The sequence below is a fragment of the Aplysia californica genome, unplaced genomic scaffold (genome assembly GCF_000002075.1).
Source record: "Aplysia californica isolate F4 #8 unplaced genomic scaffold, AplCal3.0 scaffold00629, whole genome shotgun sequence".
NCBI classification, from domain to species: domain Eukaryota; kingdom Metazoa; phylum Mollusca; class Gastropoda; order Aplysiida; family Aplysiidae; genus Aplysia; species Aplysia californica.
Window position 1 is genome coordinate 220,466 of NW_004797899.1, and position 21,429 is coordinate 241,894.

The following is a 21,429-nucleotide window of genomic DNA, read 5'->3' on the forward strand; positions in this document are numbered from 1 at the left end:
CATATCGAGGTTCACGATTGGAGGAGAGGGCGCTGTTTATGATGTCATCGAAATTGTCGGATTGTCCTCGTGCAAGATGGCTGACAACAAATTGTACGAACTTCTTGGTGTAAGCAGAAATGCTACAGATACTGATCTGAAAAAGGTTTGGCTTCATTTATTGTAATTGTGATGTTGTATTAATAGGTTGCTGTACTAAAATTGTATTTGGATGTACCAAAATGAAAGTACTACCACAATTTATATCGGATATATCGCCATGTCATTGTGAGTGTGGTTTTCTCAGAAAGTTTCTCTCGGACTGCCTTTTTTTCAGTCAGTAATTGTCACTGTCACAGTAGGTGAGAATAGTGAAGCGCGTATGTACGTCTAGTTTCTATCACACTCGTGTTTTTCTTTATCAGTTTCAGCATTGTTGGTACAGACATAGCCCACTGAGCTGTGATTTCTAACATTACAGTACTGGACTGAATTTTCATTCACTTGTGACTTTGTTGTTGTAGTGTCTAAGTTTCTAAAGTCTGCTGAAGACTAGGAAACTGAAATGGCTATGGGCGTGGGTAATTGTTGGAAATTCCCTGATACTAAAAAAAAAAAAATATCAAAAATTAAAGGACCCACTTTATTTCTAGATTCTACTTTAAATCTAGATCTAGAATCTTCCTTTTCTTAAATTTTTATACAGCAGAGTGCCAGTGCCATCATAATTTATAAGATAAAATCATACATTCTCATTCTGATTTAGTTTTATTAAGGGCTAATATTTGCTGGATAGGGCAATGAGGTGTGGTGGTAAGGATGATAGGCCTACCTTTTCAATTGAGGGAAGTGGCTAAGCCAATTACAATTCTCACCCCGGGTGAGAATAGAAATACGATTGGCCTCTCGCCACGGGTGAGACTTACCGGCGTTGGCTGTTTTCACCCGGTGTGAAATAAGACCTGTCCTATTTTCTCAATAGCCTGTCTATCGGGTGTGGATGATCAAATTGACAACAACAAAGAAAAAAAATTATGTTATTTCGTCATCTACAAAGAGGCTATGCCTATTTCAGTTTTCGAGTCGAGCCGGTCGTCATTTTATTTGCCGGGAAGTTCTCGTTACTCCTCTTTCTCTCCTCTCTCTCTCTCTCTCTCTCTCTCTCTCTCTCTCTCTCTCTCTCTCTCTCTGCCGGCAGACAGAATTGCACACTGGTATCACGGACGCACACCGATTGAGAATTGCCAAAAGGCTCGCCCTCTCACCCTGAGAGGCCTACAACTACAACTGTGCTATTCCCACCCTGGGTGAGAGGCCTACAACTACAACTGTGCTATTCCCACCCTGGGTGAGAGGCGTACAACTACAGCTGTGCTATTCCCACCCTGGGTGAGAGGCGTACAACTACAACTGTGCTATTCTCACCCTGGGTGAGAGGCCAACAACTAATATTCTCACCTCACCCCTGATGAGAGGCCTACAACTGTGCTATTCTCACCCCTGGTGAAAATAGAGGTGGCCTTTCAATAGGCATGCAGCACATAAGTAAACCTTTTTCTTGCATAGCCCGTATTTACTATTTACATGTGATATTCAAAATTTAAAAAAGTATTGTAATATAATGCATGCTAGCATCTATCACATAAACCTATCAGCACAGCAGAGTAATGATTTTGAAAAAAACCCACTGGCTTTGCTAGGTAAATTGTAGCATGGGAAAACTCATCGCATCTTCAACGGAGGTAGTTTTGTTGTTTCTGTGATGCAACCTGTTTGGGGAATTCTTTTATGGTAGCGTCAATTGCCACCGCGTCACACAATTTAGCAATGCCAATCGGGCTTTCCCGCGAGGCGAATATTTGGTCCCCGTTTACGGGCGATTTTGCGGACCCGGCCGAAGCGTAGGTGACTAACTTTGTCAACCTCGGTCTGCTCTATTTCCGAACCAATCCGAATGAAACTCGGCTACCAATCAGAAAATAGGGCAAACTAATGATATGTGGACGTTGAAGTTCGTACACATAAATTAACGTATACTTTTGGTGTCGGGAACACTTTCGTATCGTGTACACCGAAAACTGTAAGGAGTTTGAATTTCAACGCCCAGATGGTAATAGATCTATCTATCCTCTATAGTGTGCTCAAATTTGAGAGTTCTGTGTCAAGTAGTTGTTTAGACCCGATCGTAAATCTACGACTACCCCCCTATCCAAAGCGGCTTCGCACGGAGACCGGCCATTTTCCCCTCACTCCCGTGGCAAATGTCTGTGACCTACAAATCCCCGCATGACTATTCCGGGCCCGTTCATTGGTCACTTGAAATAGGGCAATGGCGGGCGCGCGCATCCGGTTGTTTTTCTCTCTATTCCCCTGTAACATCGCAATGGGGGTATTCCGAGGCGAGGTTATCTCGTCTCGGGGTGTTCGCGTCTCAACGGGGAAAAAGAATTTTTAATTGTACGGCATGCTAGATTGAATTAACTTATCTTTTACGGTCGGCATGGTCTAAAGTCATCATAAAAAGCTTTGCACTTATTTAGTCACGCTGCCGACATATATTCTTAAAGATCCCATGTTGTGATACGATGCTATAAATAAAATGGACTCATCCCGACACCCCTTTTTCGCAAAATCGTAATATGTACACCACAATTTTAATTATAACAAAATAACTACGAAATTGGTAGTAAATCTGACTGCAGAAATGATTTCTACACTCAAAAACACATCGGGTAGCCAAGTTTCTCTCCAACATTTGAATTAGTTACCGAGATATCGTCGATTTTCTTACAGAATCTGCTACTGCGTGGTCCACTTTTTAGGAGTATTTTCCTATATGTGGGTCATTCATATTTTGCCGACCTTTACAACCCCATAACTTTTTTATTTATGAACCGTTTCTCAAAATTCAAGAAGCATGATTATCAGAATGGAAAATTCTTTCTTAGGTACCAAAAAAACGGGGGCAAAAGTGAAAATTTAAATTTTCATTGGCATTGCTACACAATTGACTTTTTGTCAATTGCCACCGAGTGAAGCGGTGTCAAGTCTGAAAACAACACTATCTTTAGCATTAATGTGTCCGATGGGTCAATTTGTTCTCAACTAATTTCATTGGACGAGCTTGTAGTCTAGAGCTACGATACCAACTTGGCGTGTTTTCAATGAGACGTATCTAGATCTAGTTCTAGGCTAGCCTTAGCCTACACTTTGGTGTAGAACCAACACAGGCAATTCTAGAAGTAGGCCTAGAAGGTCACAAACGCACACAAACTCAAGCAGAAATTCACGTTATATCGGGGGACGGGGGTCAGGAAAAGACACACACACACACACACAGAGGCAAACGCACAACACCGAGCACTCGAGCACAATAAGCTAGATCTACCCACAAACGCAAAAGAGCTCCAATTTACTCTGTGGCAATTGACAAAGAGTCAATTTTTGTCAATTGCCACCGCGTCACTCGGTGGCAATTGACACTACCTTCTTTTATTCAGTGCTGATGCCCTTGTTGGGGTGTCTATCTCCTGGTCTGGATGAAGCTCAACCTCTTAGTGTAATTTGATGTACCCAGAACTCAGCTGTACATTGCAATAAACCTTGGGGCTAACCGAAGCTTTACAATAGCCCTTCTGTGAGGCTTACGGAAACGTCTTCTTTGAGGCTTACAGAGACGTCTTGACTGGTCTTTGAGGCTTACAGAAACGTGTTGACTGGTCTTTGAGGCTTACTGAAACATCTTGACTGGTCTTTGAGGCTTACGGAAATGTCTTGACTGGTCTTCTGCCTGGAGAAACTCCCACTCACTTCACATGGCCACCTGAGGCTGTCATGCGCCATCACATCACATCGTATTTGTATGGCTGTCTTCAGCTGTCCCAGGATCTTCACCACTATGACAAAGGTTCTAAAAGAAGCCCCTGTAAAAAGCTTGTACCTTCATGATGAAAGCATTGTTTGTTACTTTTAAATATTGTTTTGTTTTATCTTCAGGCTTACAGAAAGCTGGCCAAAGAATTTCATCCAGACAAAAATCCAGATGCTGGCGAAAAGGTACTCCCGTCTAGCACTCGTGTTTTTAGAGTAATCCTTTCCCACTTTTTTGAACAACTTGTGACTATCTCAGGGAAGGGGGGGGGGGGGGTTACCACAAAAAAAAATTTGATTAAATTTTTCTCTTTCCACGTCCTCTCAGCTGTGTTTGAACCGCTTGCTTCACGTTCTGAACTCTTTGCTGGCCCCAGGCATCGCTCAGTTGTTTACAGTTATATCCATGATGTACTTAACCCTTGCCAATCTATCTAATCCATGTAAACAAACCTGATGTGTAGTGCTGGGAGCCTTCATTTCTTCTCAGTGTGGTGTTTGTTGTTTATTTTGTACGAAAATGTTCAACAGGAGCAGAGTTAGGAATAATAATAATAATAGATAGCATTTGTATAGCGCATATCCCCGCTCAACAGCAGGCTCTATGCGCTTTACACTATATTATTACCCCAGCAGACCATAGAACACTCCGAAACATTCTCAGCTTCCCAGGAAGCATACAGTGCAAGCAGCCGATTAAGCGCTCAAACACTAACAAACTGACAAGATCTTTTGCTGTCTATAGCCGGGTATCCATTCCCACCTGGGTGAAGTGAGGAAATTCGTGTAAAGTGCCTTTCCCAAGGACACAACGTCGGGCCCTTGACGGGATTCGAACCCACGACCTTACGGTTGCGAGTCCGAGAGCCTAACCACTAGGCCACCGACGCCACAATTAGTCTGTGCTACTGAAAAATGAGATGGCAAAATTAGCTTTGTACAAAGGTTGTATGCAAAATGTTTTTAAAAGTATGTTTTTCATTGTGTTGTGGGAAATAATGGGGTATTTATAACAATGTTTTAGGAAGGGAATGTGAAAATGTTGCGCAAGCTTCTCTTTTCACAGCACACCCCAATTCCCTCTTTTGTTGTTAGACAGAAACAGTAGACATGACCAGAAGATGCTAGTTTATTGGTCCCTGTTTGAAACCCATTTCTGTACACTATGAATGTATTTAGTCACTGTGGAGTAGTGGTTTTGAGATAATGATCACTGTTGCAACCACCTGCCAAAATATTGAGTGGAAAATGCCTCCAGGGCATTGGTACTGACTGAATTGTCTTTAGGCCATTCCCAAAGGAAGAACATTAACATGTTCTTATGCACAGTAGAATTGTCAATGGGCCGATTGATCAATGTCATGCTCGTTCTGTGCAGGAACAACATAGGGGGAACTGCTGCTTTCTCTTTCCTCATCCTTAATATCATCATTTTTCCTCTACTCCTTTTGTATGTTTGTCACTCTCTTGTGAACTGCAATTTCTGGGTGCCTTGATAGTCGAAGCAGACTTTGTGCTGTTGAGGCTAGGGAGGTGAGCAGAGTAAGCCTGATTCCCCGTTTGGACTTCTCTATTGACATCCACCCCTTGGCCCTCATATGGCCTTATTTATGCAGTTGCGATCGCTGTAGAACTTTTACAAAAACTAAACTAACTGGGAAAATGGTTTTGTTTCAGTTCAAAGAGATCAGCTTCGCCTATGAGGTGTTGTCAAACCCGGAGAAGCGTGAGGTCTACGACAGACATGGCCTGGACGGGATCAAAGAGGGCGGTGGAGGAGGTAACTCACGCACATTGTTTACTCCTTTGTTACTTTCTCTAATGTGGTCTTTAGTTAATGATTGAATGATTCAAACTATCTGGGGGGGGGGGGGGGTTGTTTTCAAAGAGTTTGTTTATTCCCTCTTCCCTTTTATAGTAGTCTTTGAATCCTTTTATAGTAGTCTTTGAATAGTGATTTTTTTCCCAGCAGTATTATTTATAATGATAATAATAGTTAGTGGATTTGTATAGCACCCACTCCCCAACTGGGCTCTAGAACCTTTTATCTATGTTTGAGCCAATGAAAACATTCCTAATCTTCATATTTACACTCAATGTAACACACTTAAATACATACACACATGCACAAAGACATAATTGTACTTGAGCACACACAATCACTTGACCTTGCTCATACACCAAAAGAAACTACTGTGGGGAGCACCACTTGAGCACACACTGGCAGGACATCCGGGGTATTTTCCCTCAGAACTGAGAACAGATGGGGATTTGTGGTGCTTGCATTTCCGTAAATATTATGAATTGTCAGTATGGACATGCCATGAGTTTTAATTTTTTCTAATCGTTGGTTAACTTCTAGCTTAAGTGTTATTATTTATTTTCGTTTGTTTTTAGTTTCACTATATAATTTGCTGTTGGATAACGAGATATTTTTTCACATCGGCTTCTGTTATCAGGGTATTCCATTATTCTTGACAATAATGCTGATAGTAACATACAAATTTGTCCACCTCACAGGTGGGTTTGGAGGTGCCAGCATGTTTGAAGATCTGTTTGGCGGCTTCTTTGGGTTCCCGGGTATGGGCGGCGGCTCTGGCATGGGCCGAGGGCGGCGGCGCGGGGAGGACACCCACCATCCACTCAGGTCAGTACTGGACTCTTGTCTGTCGGGACGAAACACCATGATGGTGGTGCTCTGCTCTATCCTGTGGGAGAAGCTTCTTGGACAATTGGGGGAAGAGGGGGTGGCCTTGTTGAAGGGAGGGAACAGCTGCCCCGTGTTGCTAGTGAGTGCAGACCAAGGGTAGGGGAAGAGGGGGTGGTATTGTTGAAGGGAGGGAACAGCTGCCCCGTGTTGCTAGTGAGTGCAGACCGAGGCTACCAAAATAAATCAGGCAAAGCAGGCCACGGCCCGCGCGATTCGAGAGGGCTGGTTAGATCAACTACTGACCAGGCGAGACGGACGCAGGTAGAAGCAGCGCAGTGCATGCATGACTCTCTCTCTCTCTCTCTCTCTCTCTCTCTCTCTTTCTCTCTCTCTCTCTCTCTCTCTCTTTCTCTCTCTCTCTCTCTCTCTCTCTCTCTCTCTCTCTCTCTCTCTCTCTCTCTCTCTCTCTCTCTCTCTCTCCCCCGGAAAAGTGGAACCAAAACTACTCAATATTCGTTTTTGTGGTGTTTTTTTAAGTGTGTTTGTGTGGGTGTGTTTGTTTTTCTCTCATAAACCCAAAGACTTAAATGGAGCTTGTTGAAGTGACGGATTTAAATTAGTTAAAGGCAATCACTTTGATGAGTTACTAATTAAAGTAGCCCAAGCACCCTAATAAGATTCAAATGAAAACAGAAAGGTTTCGTTTTCTCATCCTTACACCTTCAGGCCAGTGTCGGCCACATACACCCATGTCATGTATTTTGTGACATTATTTACAGTTTTCTCCTTGTTGGGAATAGCTTTGGCCTTTGATCCAATCACAACGTTGTTTTCGCTCACTGTCAAAATTAGTGTCACAATCACCAACAGAATACTTTCGTGGCATCTCGATAAATGTTTAAACTACCAAAGAAGAAGAAAAACACAAATAGAAAAATACTATAGAATCGATATAAATTAGGATGATTTTGGCTCTCAACTCTAAGGCAAGGGACCCTTGGTTTTCTTCCTCTGTCTTGAGTTTGAGTGAACTTGCAGTAGTTTTACTGACTATATCTAGATCTAGATCTAGTTTTAAACACTTGTACAAGTAAGTCGCAGTCACACAGGCACAGATCTAAAGTAGATCTCAATGCTGCACTTGCTTTTTACTTTACCTTTACTTTTATTGACATCTCTAGAATCTAGATCTAGATCTAGCCTACAATCCTTTAAAATGGGTACAAATCACCTCTTGATTTAAAATTATAATGCCAACAACTGTAGCCCCCACCCAAAATAAAATAGAAACATTGGATATCTAATCTACTAAATGGGAAATTGTACAGTACAGTAAGGGTAACTTTCTCATTCTGTCAACACCACTCGCGAGTTAAGTTGAGAAGAAAAACTTTAAGCTAGGATCACCAACCTCTCCTACTCCTACTTCCCAGAGTCTCTAGTATTAGGCCTAGATCTAGGGGAAACAGAATCTATGAAGTTAACACAATACGTACCAGAACACGATAATTAACTATCACAGCATTCAAATAGGACACACACGGCTAAAGAAACACACTTTGGCACACACAACACAACATGGCATGGCACGCCATTATTCATTGTTTATGGTGGCATTGTCTGTTGATGGATCACATACTTCTCCTTGATTCGAATCAACACCAGCACTTAATAATATCCTGAAAACAGAATTTATGCCATAAAGCACAATAATAGTCAACTATCACATTCAAATCGGGAGCAAGGCTAATGAAACACACTCTGAATGAATACTTAGGAGCACGCACACAACACAACACGGCACGTCATTGTCTACGACACCTTGTTAGCCTTGTAGGTACACACGGTTCAAATTTGCCCCCGGCCTTCTCGATAAGCCCTCTCGACCCTTTGTTTACATTCGGCTGCTGTTCCTGCTTTAGTTCCGGTATCCTCGGTGCAGACCAAGGGGGGCCTCTAGTGAGTATTTGGCATTGGTTGGATGTGAGACACTGTTTTGTTAGATTCAAAGCACCGTTAAAAATATAAAAAACTTAACTAAGATTCAAAGTTGTTTTTAATTGTGGCTGCCTGTGTACAAGAACAGATGTACTTATTTGAAGCTATGAGGAAATAATTAAGATTTTTATTTTATAAACATATACCTTGAACTCTCAAAAGGTCATTTATTTTTATTTTTCACACTCTCTGGGTATACCCATCATCTAATGTCAATTTCTATAAGACCATGTTGGGATGAAGCATGTGAATTAGTTGTGAGTTGTATTTGTTCCTTGTACTAGCTTTGTTTTGTGTTGTGTTGCAGGGTCACATTGGAAGACTTGTACAATGGGAAGACAGCAAAACTACAGTTGAGCAAGACCGTTGTTTGTAAAAAATGCAATGGGTAAGTACCAAGTACCTCTGTTCTGCTTCCACTGCTCCAAGATCTGATCTCATAGTTGTCAATGTTAAAGAGAGGTAATTGCTATAGGCTTTGCAGCACTTGCCAGGTACTTATTACTTAGGTGCTGTAATCTTTGTTTTAATGTTGATTGGGTGTTGGGTTTTTTTTGTTTTGTTATAAGAAGAATGAACAAATCTGATGATGTCTGTTGGGGCTCTGTTCTTTATTAATGGAAGAAACTTCGTCTGCATTGATGATGCTCAAGATTCTTATGCAAGTGCCTGTATTCTTTGTTGTAAAGTTGGTGGGGGGGGGGGGGGGGTGTTATAAGAGGGATGAACAAATCTGATGACAGCAGTTAGGGCTCTGTTCTTTAATAATAAAAGAAACTTTGTCTGAATTTTTTATTGCATTCATGATGCTACAGATATTTATGCAAGGGCCTAGCGGAGAAAAATTCAATGTCTTTTGTAACTGAATGAAGAGAATTACTTTTATAAGTATCACATGATGTAATTTCCAAATGGTGGTTTTGTTTCCCCAGAATGGGAGGGAAGAGCGGAGCGAACCAGCGCTGTAAAAAATGCAACGGTCGTGGTGTCCAGGTTCAGCTACGACAGCTGGGCCCCGGCATGGTCCAACAGCTACAGAGTATATGCTCCGAATGTCACGGGGAAGGTGAGTGGGTCATACGTGTCTGTGTTGTGTGGTGTGTCACGGGGAGGGTGAGTGGTGGCGCACGTGTCTGTCAGGGGGAGGGGGAGTGGGTCATACGTGTCTGTGGTGTGTTATGGGGAGGGTGAGTAGGTCATACGTGTCTGTGTTGTGTGGTGTGTTACGAGGAAGGTGAGTGGGTCACACATGTCTGTGTTGTGTGGTGTGTTACGAGGAAGGTGAGTGGGTCACACATGTCTGTGTTGTGTGGTGTGTTACGAGGAAGGTGAGTGGGTCACACATGTCTGTGTTGTGTGGTGTGTTACGAGGAAGGTGAGTGGGTCACACATGTCTGTGTTGTGTGGTGTGTTACGGGGAAGGTGAGTGGGTCACACGTGGTGTGTTACGGGGAAGGTGAGTGGGTCACACATGTTATCGTCTTTATCTCTCCTCCTTCTTTTTTGTGTATGTTACTCTCTTGTAACACATCTGTTCTTCGGCACTTATATGACCTTTTTGTTTCAGGTGCCGTAAAACTCTCACAAAAACTTTTAAAATATTGGGGCTCTTCCTAAATAGATTGAAATGGCTGTAGTTTCGATTCATGAACCCATGCTAACTGTTGTGCTGTTTGTTTTGAAAAACTCTTTCAAAGTTCGGTAGCGCATAGGGTGCTGGCAGTAGTCTGTGAGTTGATGTCCATTCAAAGCTTGCTTATCCCTATCCGTACGCCCTGGGGTCATTTTGTACCCCAGGGTTTCTCGAAAAATCATTTTGACAGACTGCTATGCAAAGCGTACTGATCTGATTAACGAGTAAATTTCCTCTTAGGAAAGTGATAGCACAGAGTTCCCCACGTCGTATGGATACGATAGTAAAACACGACGTACAGATATGGTTAAAATTGTGCATCTGCTGGTCCTGTATTTTTGTGTAGCCTTTCTAACTTTTGTTTCTCTTATCACTCGGTGTGCTCCGATGTGTATAAGGTGGTCTTGTGAAACTACTGACATGCTGAGAGTGGCTGCTTTCACGTCTGATGCGAGTCACTGAACTACTCATTGTGAAGTTCTGTTTGATGTGGTAGGGTGGAGTCTCGATCAGTATTAGGAAAGGATGTTCTTATGAGAGTGTGGTGCCTGGATTGGTTTCACCTTTCCAGGATTTGTTTCCGTCTCATCCAAGTGAGCTGCTGGATGGTGGGATTCTTGCCTGTAAAAAGTGGCATGGTATGTTTTGTTTTTGTAAGAGTTTTACGGCGCTCGCTACTGCATAAGGTCATATGAGCGCCAGGTGGTATGTTTAGTGATGTATTCTGCTTCAGCTTTTTCTTTTTATCTTTTTTTTTTTCCCCCAACTTTATTGTGTGTTTAGAATCAATGGTGGTTTTCTCTTTGATCAGGTGAAGTTATCCGGGAAAAGGACAGATGTCCGGAATGTAATGGCAAGAAAGTTTGCAATGAAACAAAGATCCTAGAAGTCCATGTAGATAAAGGAATGAAAGACGGGCAGAGGATTCCTTTCCGAGGAGAAGGAGATCAGCAGGTAAATATTGCTAGCTCAGCACGTTTGGAACATTTCAGTCAAACAGGATTTTTACAATTGGTTTAACCGCTTCTGGAATTTAGAATTATTGAAATTTTAATCTGAAAATGATGATGTATGAATTATTCATCAATTGAGGTTTTTTTGCGTGGTTTTCATCATTGCTTGGGAGCTTTGTGTCTGTATTCCCTATACAATTAAGTTAATATTTTTCTAAATATAAGCGATATGTTTGTTATTGCAAGTTGCCTCTTCATTTTGTTGTATTTTCGATAAGAGAAGTGAGTCTACGTCTTGTTTATTGATTTGGGAGGGGGGGGGGGTTTACAGTTTTTAAAAATTTGTGGGCAGTCTTTCCAAAACAATTTAAAATGTGAATGTGTGGGTGGTTGACGGGTGCTCTGGTGTGATTTTCTCCTGCTTTCCTATCAAACATCTATCATCGCTATCTCCCCCTCCTTCTTTTTTTATGTTTGTTTCTGTTCCTGTAACACCTCTAATCTTGGGCACTTTTATGACCTTATTGTGTTGCAAGTTCCATATAACTCCTATGAAAACTAAAAGATGAAAGAAATGTTGTTAATGGTTCTGCCGTGTTTGATCTCGTGTCCTCTCAGCCCGGCATCGAGCCCGGAGACGTGATCATCGTCCTGCAGCAGAAGGAGCACGAGATTTTCACTCGCAAGGGAGAGGACCTGGTCATGGAGCATTCCATCCCCCTGACAGACGCCCTCTGTGGCTTCAAGTTCAACCTCAAGCACCTGGACGGCCGTGACCTGGTCATACACAGCAAGCCGGGCGAGGTTATAGAGCCTGGTACGTAGCCCCAATCGGATCCACCAACTTGTGATAAATTACCGGTGTTTTGAAAGTGGGGGGGGGGGGAGATAATATTTTCTGCCGCGACTTGGTCATACCCAGCAAGCCGGGCGAAGTTTTGGAGAATTACTTAGATTTGTTCATAAATTGTCGTCATCTGATGTCGATTACAGTCTACACATCTGATACCAGATGTTTAGTATTCGTTCTTGCCGAGTGCTAGCATCGATTTGTTCATGTTGTTTGGTTCATTTGATGCCTCTAGTTTTGGGCTGGGCTTTTGTCTACTGCTGACATGAGCATTCTCCCCGTGCTGGCTGATGGATACCAATATGGTTCTTCCATCTCCTGTGGGTCTCATGACATTGCTGCATTTTAGAAAGTTACATTCGTGTTTTCAACGACATTTCTTTATGGACTGAATATTCCCACTTGTGCAAAATGTCAATTTACCCTCTTTGAATTGACCCCAGTAGAATTGAATGACTCGTTTTGAGATTTTACAAGTTTCTGTCACTATTTGAGTGTGATTTCAATGTGTTTGTAGCGCAGACGGTAATATGGGTGGATCTTGGTGGTACCTTGTGTGGCACCAGGGAAAGGAAATGTGGCTTGAAAAACAGTAATGGCAGAAACTGAAATACTTTATTTATTATAATGAATTCATTATGATAATAATAATAGATTGTGTTTTCCAAAATATTCCCCGATTTGTTGCGTCAGTGTAGTTTTGCTTCCCCTCTACAACGACTTTGATAATTTCCTCAGAGGTTGATACATCCTATTCCAGTCAAACCTGTCCAAGACAACCACCTGTACAAATGACTGTCACAAGTATAAATGACAACTTCTTTCTCTCTCTCTTCCATCCCCACTTGCCCCCCCTCATCAATGGATGGCCATCTTGGGATAATTTTGACTGCATTTTCTATTGTGGGTATGTGATTTGAATCAATTTTTTTTTTTTTTTTTTTCAAATAGGGAAATTGAAAATGGTGACACAAGAAGGAATGCCTCGCTACAGAAACCCCTTTGAGAAGGGCAACTTGTACATCAATTTCAATGTCACCTTCCCTGAGAACAACTTTGCAACTCCTGACCAACTCAAAGTAAGTCTTGTGTATTTTCTTGCTTCTTGGTAGAAAGGGGGCTGAAGGGCTGTATTTCTAGGTCCTACTTCTTTTCTCTCCCTCTGTTATTTCTGTCTGTCTGTCTTTCTTTCTCCCAGCACTCAATGGCCATTATTGTCTGTTTATTGAAATAGCAGGCGAATGGTTTCAGTGTTGTTCAATGCTAGACTCTTTTGTGGTTTGAAATAGGAATTTGCATTTTATGATATAGGCAAGGCTGTTAGTAATGGGTTTACGTCATCCGTGGGATTTACAGGATGTATGTTCATATGTGAGGCAGCGTGGTGATATCAGGTGCTGGTCAAGACACTGGTATTTTTCTGCAGGTTTGGGAATTTTTTTATAATTGTTGTTTTTTGGCTCAACACCTTCCATGCCCTTTAAATACCATAATTGTGTGGAGATTGTACAGAAGAACGTTGCTTAACCCTCACATTGCCACAGCCAGCCCAGGCTTATGTCACTCCCATTGTCACCACATTTCAGTAACAAAAATGAAGAAAATGACAGGGCGTAGGAACACTGCTCTCTTTTGTAAACCATTTAGCATAAAACATTGACATTTTCAGCATCTGTAGAGGGTAGGATTTAGTACTGCAAGTGCCAATCTAAGGGATTTCTGTTTTCAGGATTTTCTAAATACTCCCAGTTCCAGTGATGAACAAGAACTTTTGGATTGCCACGCCCCCCTTCTTTCATTACCGGCATCATCACCCCTTTCATTGATATGATCGTTGTCACTGTTTCTACTAGGACTAGGCCTAGATCTGTCGACATTAGGTTCACAGTGTAAACTAGCACTTGAATCATCCGATTCCACACCAAATTTTTTGCCACAATCAAAGTCCTGATGTTTCAGAGTACTCTCATCATCTGAACGCATAACTTCCTGGTTGCTAATGTCATTATAAAAATCACTTCAAACTTGGCAAAAATGGTTGATCTAACGCCAAGAACAACTTTCACGCAGAGAAAAATATATTCCAACGGAGTTAACTCTTCTTAGCAACTTCCGAGGCGTTGTGCTTTCGTTAATTCACGATTCTCTTTCGGCCTATGAAAATTTGTGGAACGTGTCTCTCAGAATGCACTTGGGCGGGTTGGACTAGTGTCCACTAGTGTCCAATGTGGCAATGTAAGGGTTAAAGGCATAAACGGTGACTGTTCCGTTTCTGTGGACTGTCCTGAAGGTTTCTGTGGACTGTCCTGAAGGTTTCTGTGGACTGTCCTGAAGGGGCACTATTCAGTTCCTACCTGCTGACTTTCAGTCAGTCTATTGTGTTTACATGTCGCGACCTCAGTGCTTTCTTGTCCTATCTCCATTTTTAAAATATTTTTTTACAGTGAGAATGTGGCTTCTTGTTAAGCTCACTATTTGTTATGAACTGTTTTTCACTGTTATTGAAAATGGAGATGTGAGAAGAAAGCACTGGGGTGGCGATGTGCTGCTGTAGATCATCCTGTGATGGTGTTCTGACTATGAAACATTTTCTGTCCCAACCACAGGACCTAGAAGCTCTGTTACCCCCGCGACCCCGCACGGAGATCCCCACCGGGGAGCACGTAGAGGAAGTGAATCTTGTGGAGTTTGACAACAGCCGAGGTTTTGGTGGGGGCGGCGGTCACCGCATGGAGGCGTACCACGACGACGACGAGGATGAGGATGGACATGGACACCCGCGCATGCAATGTCAGCACCAATAATGACCGCCGGCACTGTTAGTGTACATAGACCACCTGTATTGTATGTGAACACAGCTCCCCGGGAAGGATGGGCCGCCACTGCACAGACAGACAGACAGAGAGCAGGCGGGCTTGTCAACGTGAGAGGAAACAAGTTGTTGACAATCTAACTCTTTAACACTTTGCTGCCCCATCTCGCCGATTGGCCATGTTTACCACCCAGTTTCTTTGGATTTTCCCTAAAATATGATGGCCAAGTGTTAAGCTATGCTTAAATGTAGTCTTTTTTTTTTTTTTTTTTTTCAACATTTTCTGAGACAGTGAGAGCCTTTGGGGTTTTTTTTTCAGTGATGAAAGAGTACAGGGGGTGGAACTAAGTTTAACTTGAATTGACGGTTTAGTTACCGGAGTGTTCTCAAGTGTTTCTTCTCTTTGACGGAGGGGAAGGTTGGCTTTGTTTTGTTTGCTTTTTTTAGTTGAAAAATACTGTGTGATTCTGGTGGTGGGTGGTCGGAGGATGTTGATGGGGTATGGCGACACCTTCGCCTGCTTGACAGATGTATGCCGAGAAGTCTCCCCCACCCACCTCTCTCCTCCCTCCACCCTCCACCCTCCCTTGTCACTGCCAAGCTGTGGACTTATCCTGTGACCCTCAGGTGTGTGTACTATTGTAGTACCCCGTGACAGAATCAAAATCGTTAATGTAGAGAACTGAGTTGTACTGGCTGGAAGGGGTTTGGAATTGTCCGAACATCAGAGTAGCTTTTATCTAACTACGGTTTACCATAAGGAAAAGTTGTCAGCCCGCCCCCCCCCCACCCCCGCCCCGTATCAGATGCGATTTTCTTCACATACATTTGGTACATTTGGTGCTACTGTTGACATAGGTAGTGGGAGAGTTGCGTGGTTGGGAATGTTTGACATTTGTTTGGAGGTATTGTGTTGAAGAAGCAACTGTGGGGGTGCATATAATTTCAGTAAAATGTTTCTTCCCGGGAGGCTGAAAATGTTTCTGGGTGTTCTATGGTCTGCTGGGGGTAATAATATAGTGTAAAACGCATAGAGCTTGCTGTAGAGCAGGGTATGCGCTATACAAATGCTATTTATTATTATTATTAAAAAGGTGAAATGAGTTGGGGTTATTTTGTGGATATGTCATTGTGTTGGGATTGGTCAGTGTGTATTCCATTCCTTTCCCCGTAGCTGTGTTTATTGATGTTTTTATAAATATTTTGAAACTTTGTGTGTGCACGACGGAAAAATGAAATTGGATGGGAGTGGCTTAGCTCTCGGGTGGAAGTCGTGGCAGTCTGGGATACCCCGTGGCGTCTGTTCTGACTGCAGCGTGTGACCTGTTTTGTGTCGTGCTGATGTAAGAGTGCCATTTGGAGCGTAGCGTTGATGGATCAAGTCAAAGTAGTTGTTTATAGACTTTGTCAAATCCCATTCCTCTGGTATGTTGTGAACTTTAACCCTACCTTTGCTGTGAGGGAATGCTGTATGACCATCCAGTCTCTCGTCAAACGCCGCAGCACCTTTCTATGACTGGCTAGGAACTTGTAGGACTGCGCTCTGGCTTTTTGTCCCTGTTGATCCTAGCCAGGGTGAGTTCTCCTGTGACAAACGCTGTCGTGGAAATACAAACGTGTCCTGTCTATGCAGATTATGTTTTGAGGAGAGTGGGCTCTGATAATGTGGTCTGACCTTGGGGTATGCTCGTCTCTCGTTAGATGTTCACCCCATTCATCGTGTAGAAGCCGATCTCCACTTGTGTATGGTAAGAGTTTATGGTGAGTGTCGTCGTCCGTCTACTTTCCATGAAAGGATGGTCGGGTTTTGTTCCTGTTGTGCTGTGGGCTGGCCGGTGTGGTGGGTGTGGGACTCGTGTACCCACATGTTGAGCGTCACGGCTCGCCTTCGGTACTGGTGGTATTTGGGGAGTACATGCACTCGTTGTCAATGGGTGTTTCTGTTCACAAGGTTGCCAGTTGTCAGGCTTTTTAAAATCAAAGAGGAAAAAGTAATTTCTTTACAGCAGGACCTTCCCATTACAAACATCAATATACAGTTATTGGTGAGTTCTATTTTTTTAATATTAAGATTGTTGTAACGGGCCTAGGCCTGTGTATAAAGTATTTTGGCACATGTTATTATGCCTTGTCTCTTTTTAATTAAATGCAGCGTGCCACGTGTCGAATTTGATGCCGACAAATTTTCCAGCGTTTTTGTCAGCCTGCTGGCAACCCTGTGTTCAGTGACATGGTTGCAATCGGGCTGTCCAGTTTTACCTGTGGTGGAATGTTGTAGGACGGAGTGGGATAGTCTATGCAGTTCTCCTGGGCCACTGTGTGAAGGGAGCTGTGACGTGCACGTGTGTTGTCCCAACACGCGACGGGAGCTCTGAGCCTGGGTCCTGTGGCGAGCACAGAGTTCCACAAGCACTACTGTCCTACCACAATTACTACCGGCTTCACAATGGTGTGCAGATGCTGCAGCTACAATGTACATTAGTTGTCCATAATTTTCTCAGATCAACTTTTCACTTTTCCAGAGACCAATGGTAGAATCACCCAATATTCTGTACAAGAGTCCACCATGCTCCCATGTTCTTGTACGTCTGGCCTATTGAAGTGCTCTCTGTCACATGTGTATGCCTTGTATCAATTGTTCATCTATCTCTAACAAGTGAATCACCATTTCCAAATTTGATTGAGCTTTGTAACTCTGACTGGACGTAGAAGCAGCTTTTTCCTGTGGGAAAGTACCCAGCGTAGTACACTCACAGACACACACAATTAGTGCCTGCACGTCGTATATCTCCGCTGACTGTTCCTCTCTCCGGAAATTAAAGACTCTTCCGGTCGACGGAAGGGTCTGCTTGTCAGGGAATGTTCTCAACTCTTGTCAGCGAGTAGTTAAATGAAATTTGCGTTCAGTTCAGGGCTTTTTTTGTGTGTTGTCCATCTTATTACAGGATTATTTTTTTAAATCAGTATCAAAGTATAACAGAACCGTTGCTGGTCTTATTCAAAATATCATCGGAAATGTTCCAGAATAGCTATTGAAGCTCGGGGTAATTCTGTTGTTTGGTTGGTTGGTTTTTTTATCTCCCTTTTTCTTTGCCTTGCCCTTGTTTAAATTATTTGAAATAATGTGTTTCTTATGTTTCTACATGATATATGATTGTATTATATATATAACACATGCATTCTGTAGTTGTCAGCTGGAGTGTTGTCCTTTTCCTTGTTGTGGCCTTCACCTTCGGTGATTGGTCTTGTCTTGGTGTGTGTGGGGAGAATGTGTGGGGAGTGGCGGGGAACTTGTTGTTGCAGGATTCCCCCGTGTGTGGTAGGCTACGTCTGACGGGAGTGCACACCACTTCCTTGTGTCTACCTTTTTGTCGTTTGTGTTTGAGGTACAGCGGATGTCTGTGATCAGAATAAACATTATGGGACACTCAAAAACAAAAGCTGCTTGTGTTGTTGTGTTCTGGGACTAGGACTTTTGCTTGACTCAGGTGCAATTTCTCAAGTTGAAAGGTTTGATCCTGAGTGGTTGGCAGGTGCTCTGGTGTGGTTTGTTCCTTCTTTCCTTTCAGACGTTTATCGTCCTTATCACCCCCTCATTTTTTGTGTTTGTTATTCTCTTGTAACACCTCTAATCTTCGGCACATTTATGACCTTAAAAGTGCCATAAAACTTACTTCACCCATTTAAGAAGTACTGTCCTACAAAAAACAAGTTTTGTTTCAGCTGCCTATTACTAATTAGCCCAACAAGGGAGAGTTGTGGGTTTGTTAATGTAGGTTTTCTCTAAGCCCCCATTGACACAGTGTGAGGAGGTGGGTGTGACCGTCTGGCAGACCATCCTGGGCTGAGAGAGATACATTGTACTTGTATATATGGAATCTTTGGAGAAAGACGAGACACTTGTTTCTATGATGGTATTGGTTTATAACACACATGTATGTGGGTGGTTGGCGGGTGCTCTGGTGTGGTTTGCTTCAAACATCTGTCGCCCTATCTCCCCTCCTTTTTTGTGTTTGTTACTCTCTTGTAACACCTCTTAATCTTTGACACTTATTGTGTTGCAAGTGCCGTAAAACTTAGTAACTCCCAATAAGGGCTGACGAGCTGGTGTTGCTCCTGTGGGTTGTGAAATAAACATTTCTTTGGTTGATACTTGGGAGTTCCGCTCTAGCCATGCCCGACTGTACTTGGTTGGAGTCCACTATATGAACTCTGTGAAGGACTTTGTGGAAACTAGCAGGTCTGACAGGCTAGTCTTGGCTGTTGTTCTTCAAATGAGTGAATGTTCACGTGATTCACTTTTGGTTGTACAGTGGAGTCCACTTTTTGTAAATAAAATTCTGCTATTGCGCAATCAGACCGTCACGCGAGTCGTTTATAACGGAATATTGCTGCTGCTGTGCACAGCGCACAGACCAATTCAATATTATTATAAAACCTCGCCAGTTCAGAAAGTTGTCAGTGATCCAGCGAAACAAGGAATGGGAGAACGTACGCGAACCAACAATGAAGGCCGGAGCGAATGAATGGGGAGGGTGTGGCATGCGCAGACACAAGCAGAACGCATCGCGTGATAGGCCAGCCCAGTCTAGATTATCTAGGCATACCGGCATACCGTGCCTCTCACTTCTCTGGTGCGGTATGGAGAGGTCACAAAGCTGTGATAGATGGAATGAATGTATGACGTGCGCGAGCAGACGCAACGCGCCACAGTGTGTGGTGGGGTGGGGGACAACACAGTGGGCGAGTTAGCCTTGAGCCAGAGCCCCTTCTTTCTGATCGCCAACGCCGATTTGTCAACATTGCTAGTACAAGAGAAAGAAACCTGATTCGATTTTTGATCAAGTAAGACATTGAGATCATGTTGAACAAATCATCATCAGGGGAAATACAAAAAGGAATAAACAGAACGCCAAATCATAGATTAGGCCTACTTTACTATTTCCCTTGAATTTATTACTGGATCCCTTGTAACGAGAATCCTGCTATAACGGACATTTCGCTCCGGTCCCCTCCCTCTCGTTATAACAGGATTCCACTGTATTGATGCAAATACATGTAGAATGTTGAGAATTGAATTAATCAAGAATCAAAATGATTGCTTGTCGTTTTTAGAATAAACATCAAAACATAACCTGAAAGGCTGCCTGTTATTTGTACACACCTTTCTCGCCAGCTGTCTCTCTGTAATCAAAGTGGGAATACCTTCTAGTGGGTCATTTCATTACTGGTCATTAGTGACACTAACCACAGGACGGTCAACGCCCCCCCCCCCCCAGGGCGGTGCGACTGGCTGAAGTGTCTTTAGGCCATTCCCAAAGGGGGGACACTTCTTGTTCTTATAGTAGAATTGTAAATGGCCTGATTCATGTCACGCTCATAACTGTGCCTGATCTACAACAGGGAACTGCTGCTTTTTCTTTCCTAATCCTTACCACCATTGTCATTTTCCCTCTACTTTTTTTGTATGTTTGTCACACTCTTGTGACCCTCTATTTCTGGGGTGCCTTGATTAATTCAAGGTCGAAGCTGACTTTGTGCTGTTGAGGCTAGAGAAGTGAGCAGAGTAAGCCTGATTCCCTGTAACTGTAAGGACTTTTCTGTTGACACCCACCCCTTGTCGGTCATATGACCTTATGACACTTATGCAGTTGCGAGCGCCGTAAAACCTCTACTAAAACAAAAGAAACAGGACGGTGGACCTGGGTTCCAACCCTGGACAGAAGTAGTGAGCAATGTTGATGGGACTGGGACCTCTGCTGGGATTTCTTCTCTCCCTTTATTATCAAATGTCAGTGTTACATAACAATAAATGACACCTCCTATACCTTACCAGTGCGTGCTCTGCTGTGGTTTGCTTCTTTCCTATCAAACATGATCTATCGTCCTCATCTCTCCTCGTTTTTTATGTTTGTTACTCTCTTGTAACACCTCTAATCTTCAGCACTTTTATGACTGCCACGTCTGCAGCAATTGGAAACAGTAGATTTAAATGTATTTTGCCACGCACAATTTATAACTTACATTAAACTGGCAAAGTATTGAGGTATAGATTGGTTTTGGGGTTTTTATGCTGGATTTTTTTTTCCTTCGAAAAATTGATAATTTACATTAATTCATTAAATTGGCAAGGTATTTAGGTGTTGACGTAGTTCATTTTTAAAAATTTATTTTGTTTGCCACGCAGAATTTATAATTTACATTAAACTGGCGAAGTATTGAGGTGTAGATTAGTTTTGGGTTTTTTGTTGGGGTTTTTTTTTTCGAATAGCTGGAAATGTACATAAAATCGGCAAGGTATTTAGGTGTACAGGTTATTTGTATTTTGTATTTTTTTTGCCTACAGAATCTATAATTCACATCCAACTGGCAAAGTATTGAAGTGTAGTGTGTAGAGAGAGTGGTTTGGGGTTTGGATTTTTTTTCCTACGAATAAAAATGATACATGTAATGTTTTAAATCGGCAAGTTAAGGTGTAGAGTTAATTAATGGGAGTGCTTATTTAGGCCACATATGGCCTAAATAAGGTAAGGGAGGGGGGGTTAGCTTATTTAGGCCTCATGTGGCCTAAATAAGGTAAGGGTGGGGGTTTTAGCTTATTTAGGCCACACATGCTCAAACTACCCTTTTCAGGCGACTGAGTTCGTTCCACTTTCATAATGGTGCACCTTTCTCATTTAGTAC

At 42.7% G+C, this 21,429-nt stretch overlaps 1 protein-coding gene across 1 annotated transcript; it reads left to right on the plus strand.

Moving 5' to 3' along the window:
• The first annotated feature begins 27 nt into the window (after window positions 1-27).
• LOC101859665 (dnaJ homolog subfamily A member 2) lies at window positions 28-18,185 on the plus strand. Its single transcript, XM_005107772.3, has 10 exons — window positions 28-145; window positions 3,976-4,035; window positions 5,527-5,629; window positions 6,370-6,496; window positions 8,805-8,885; window positions 9,430-9,563; window positions 10,942-11,084; window positions 11,702-11,900; window positions 12,885-13,012; window positions 14,540-18,185. The coding sequence occupies exons 1-10, from the start codon at window positions 77-79 to the stop codon at window positions 14,735-14,737; spliced, it is 1,242 nt and encodes a 413-aa protein (XP_005107829.1). The 5' UTR covers window positions 28-76; the 3' UTR covers window positions 14,738-18,185.
• Window positions 18,186-21,429: the final 3,244 nt, after the last annotated feature.

What these genes read in the sequence shown, in the direction of transcription:
- LOC101859665 (XM_005107772.3), top strand. Translation starts at nt 77, where the DNA reads ATGGCTGACAACAAATTGTACGAACTTCTTGGTGTAAGCAGAAATGCT. An exon ending in CAGATACTGATCTGAAAAAG is followed by an intron (nt 146 to 3,975) that starts GTTTGGCTTCAT and finishes TTTTATCTTCAG; the next exon opens with GCTTACAGAAAGCTGGCCAA. An exon ending in GTTTGTAAAAAATGCAATGG is followed by an intron (nt 8,886 to 9,429) that starts GTAAGTACCAAG and finishes TTGTTTCCCCAG; the next exon opens with AATGGGAGGGAAGAGCGGAG.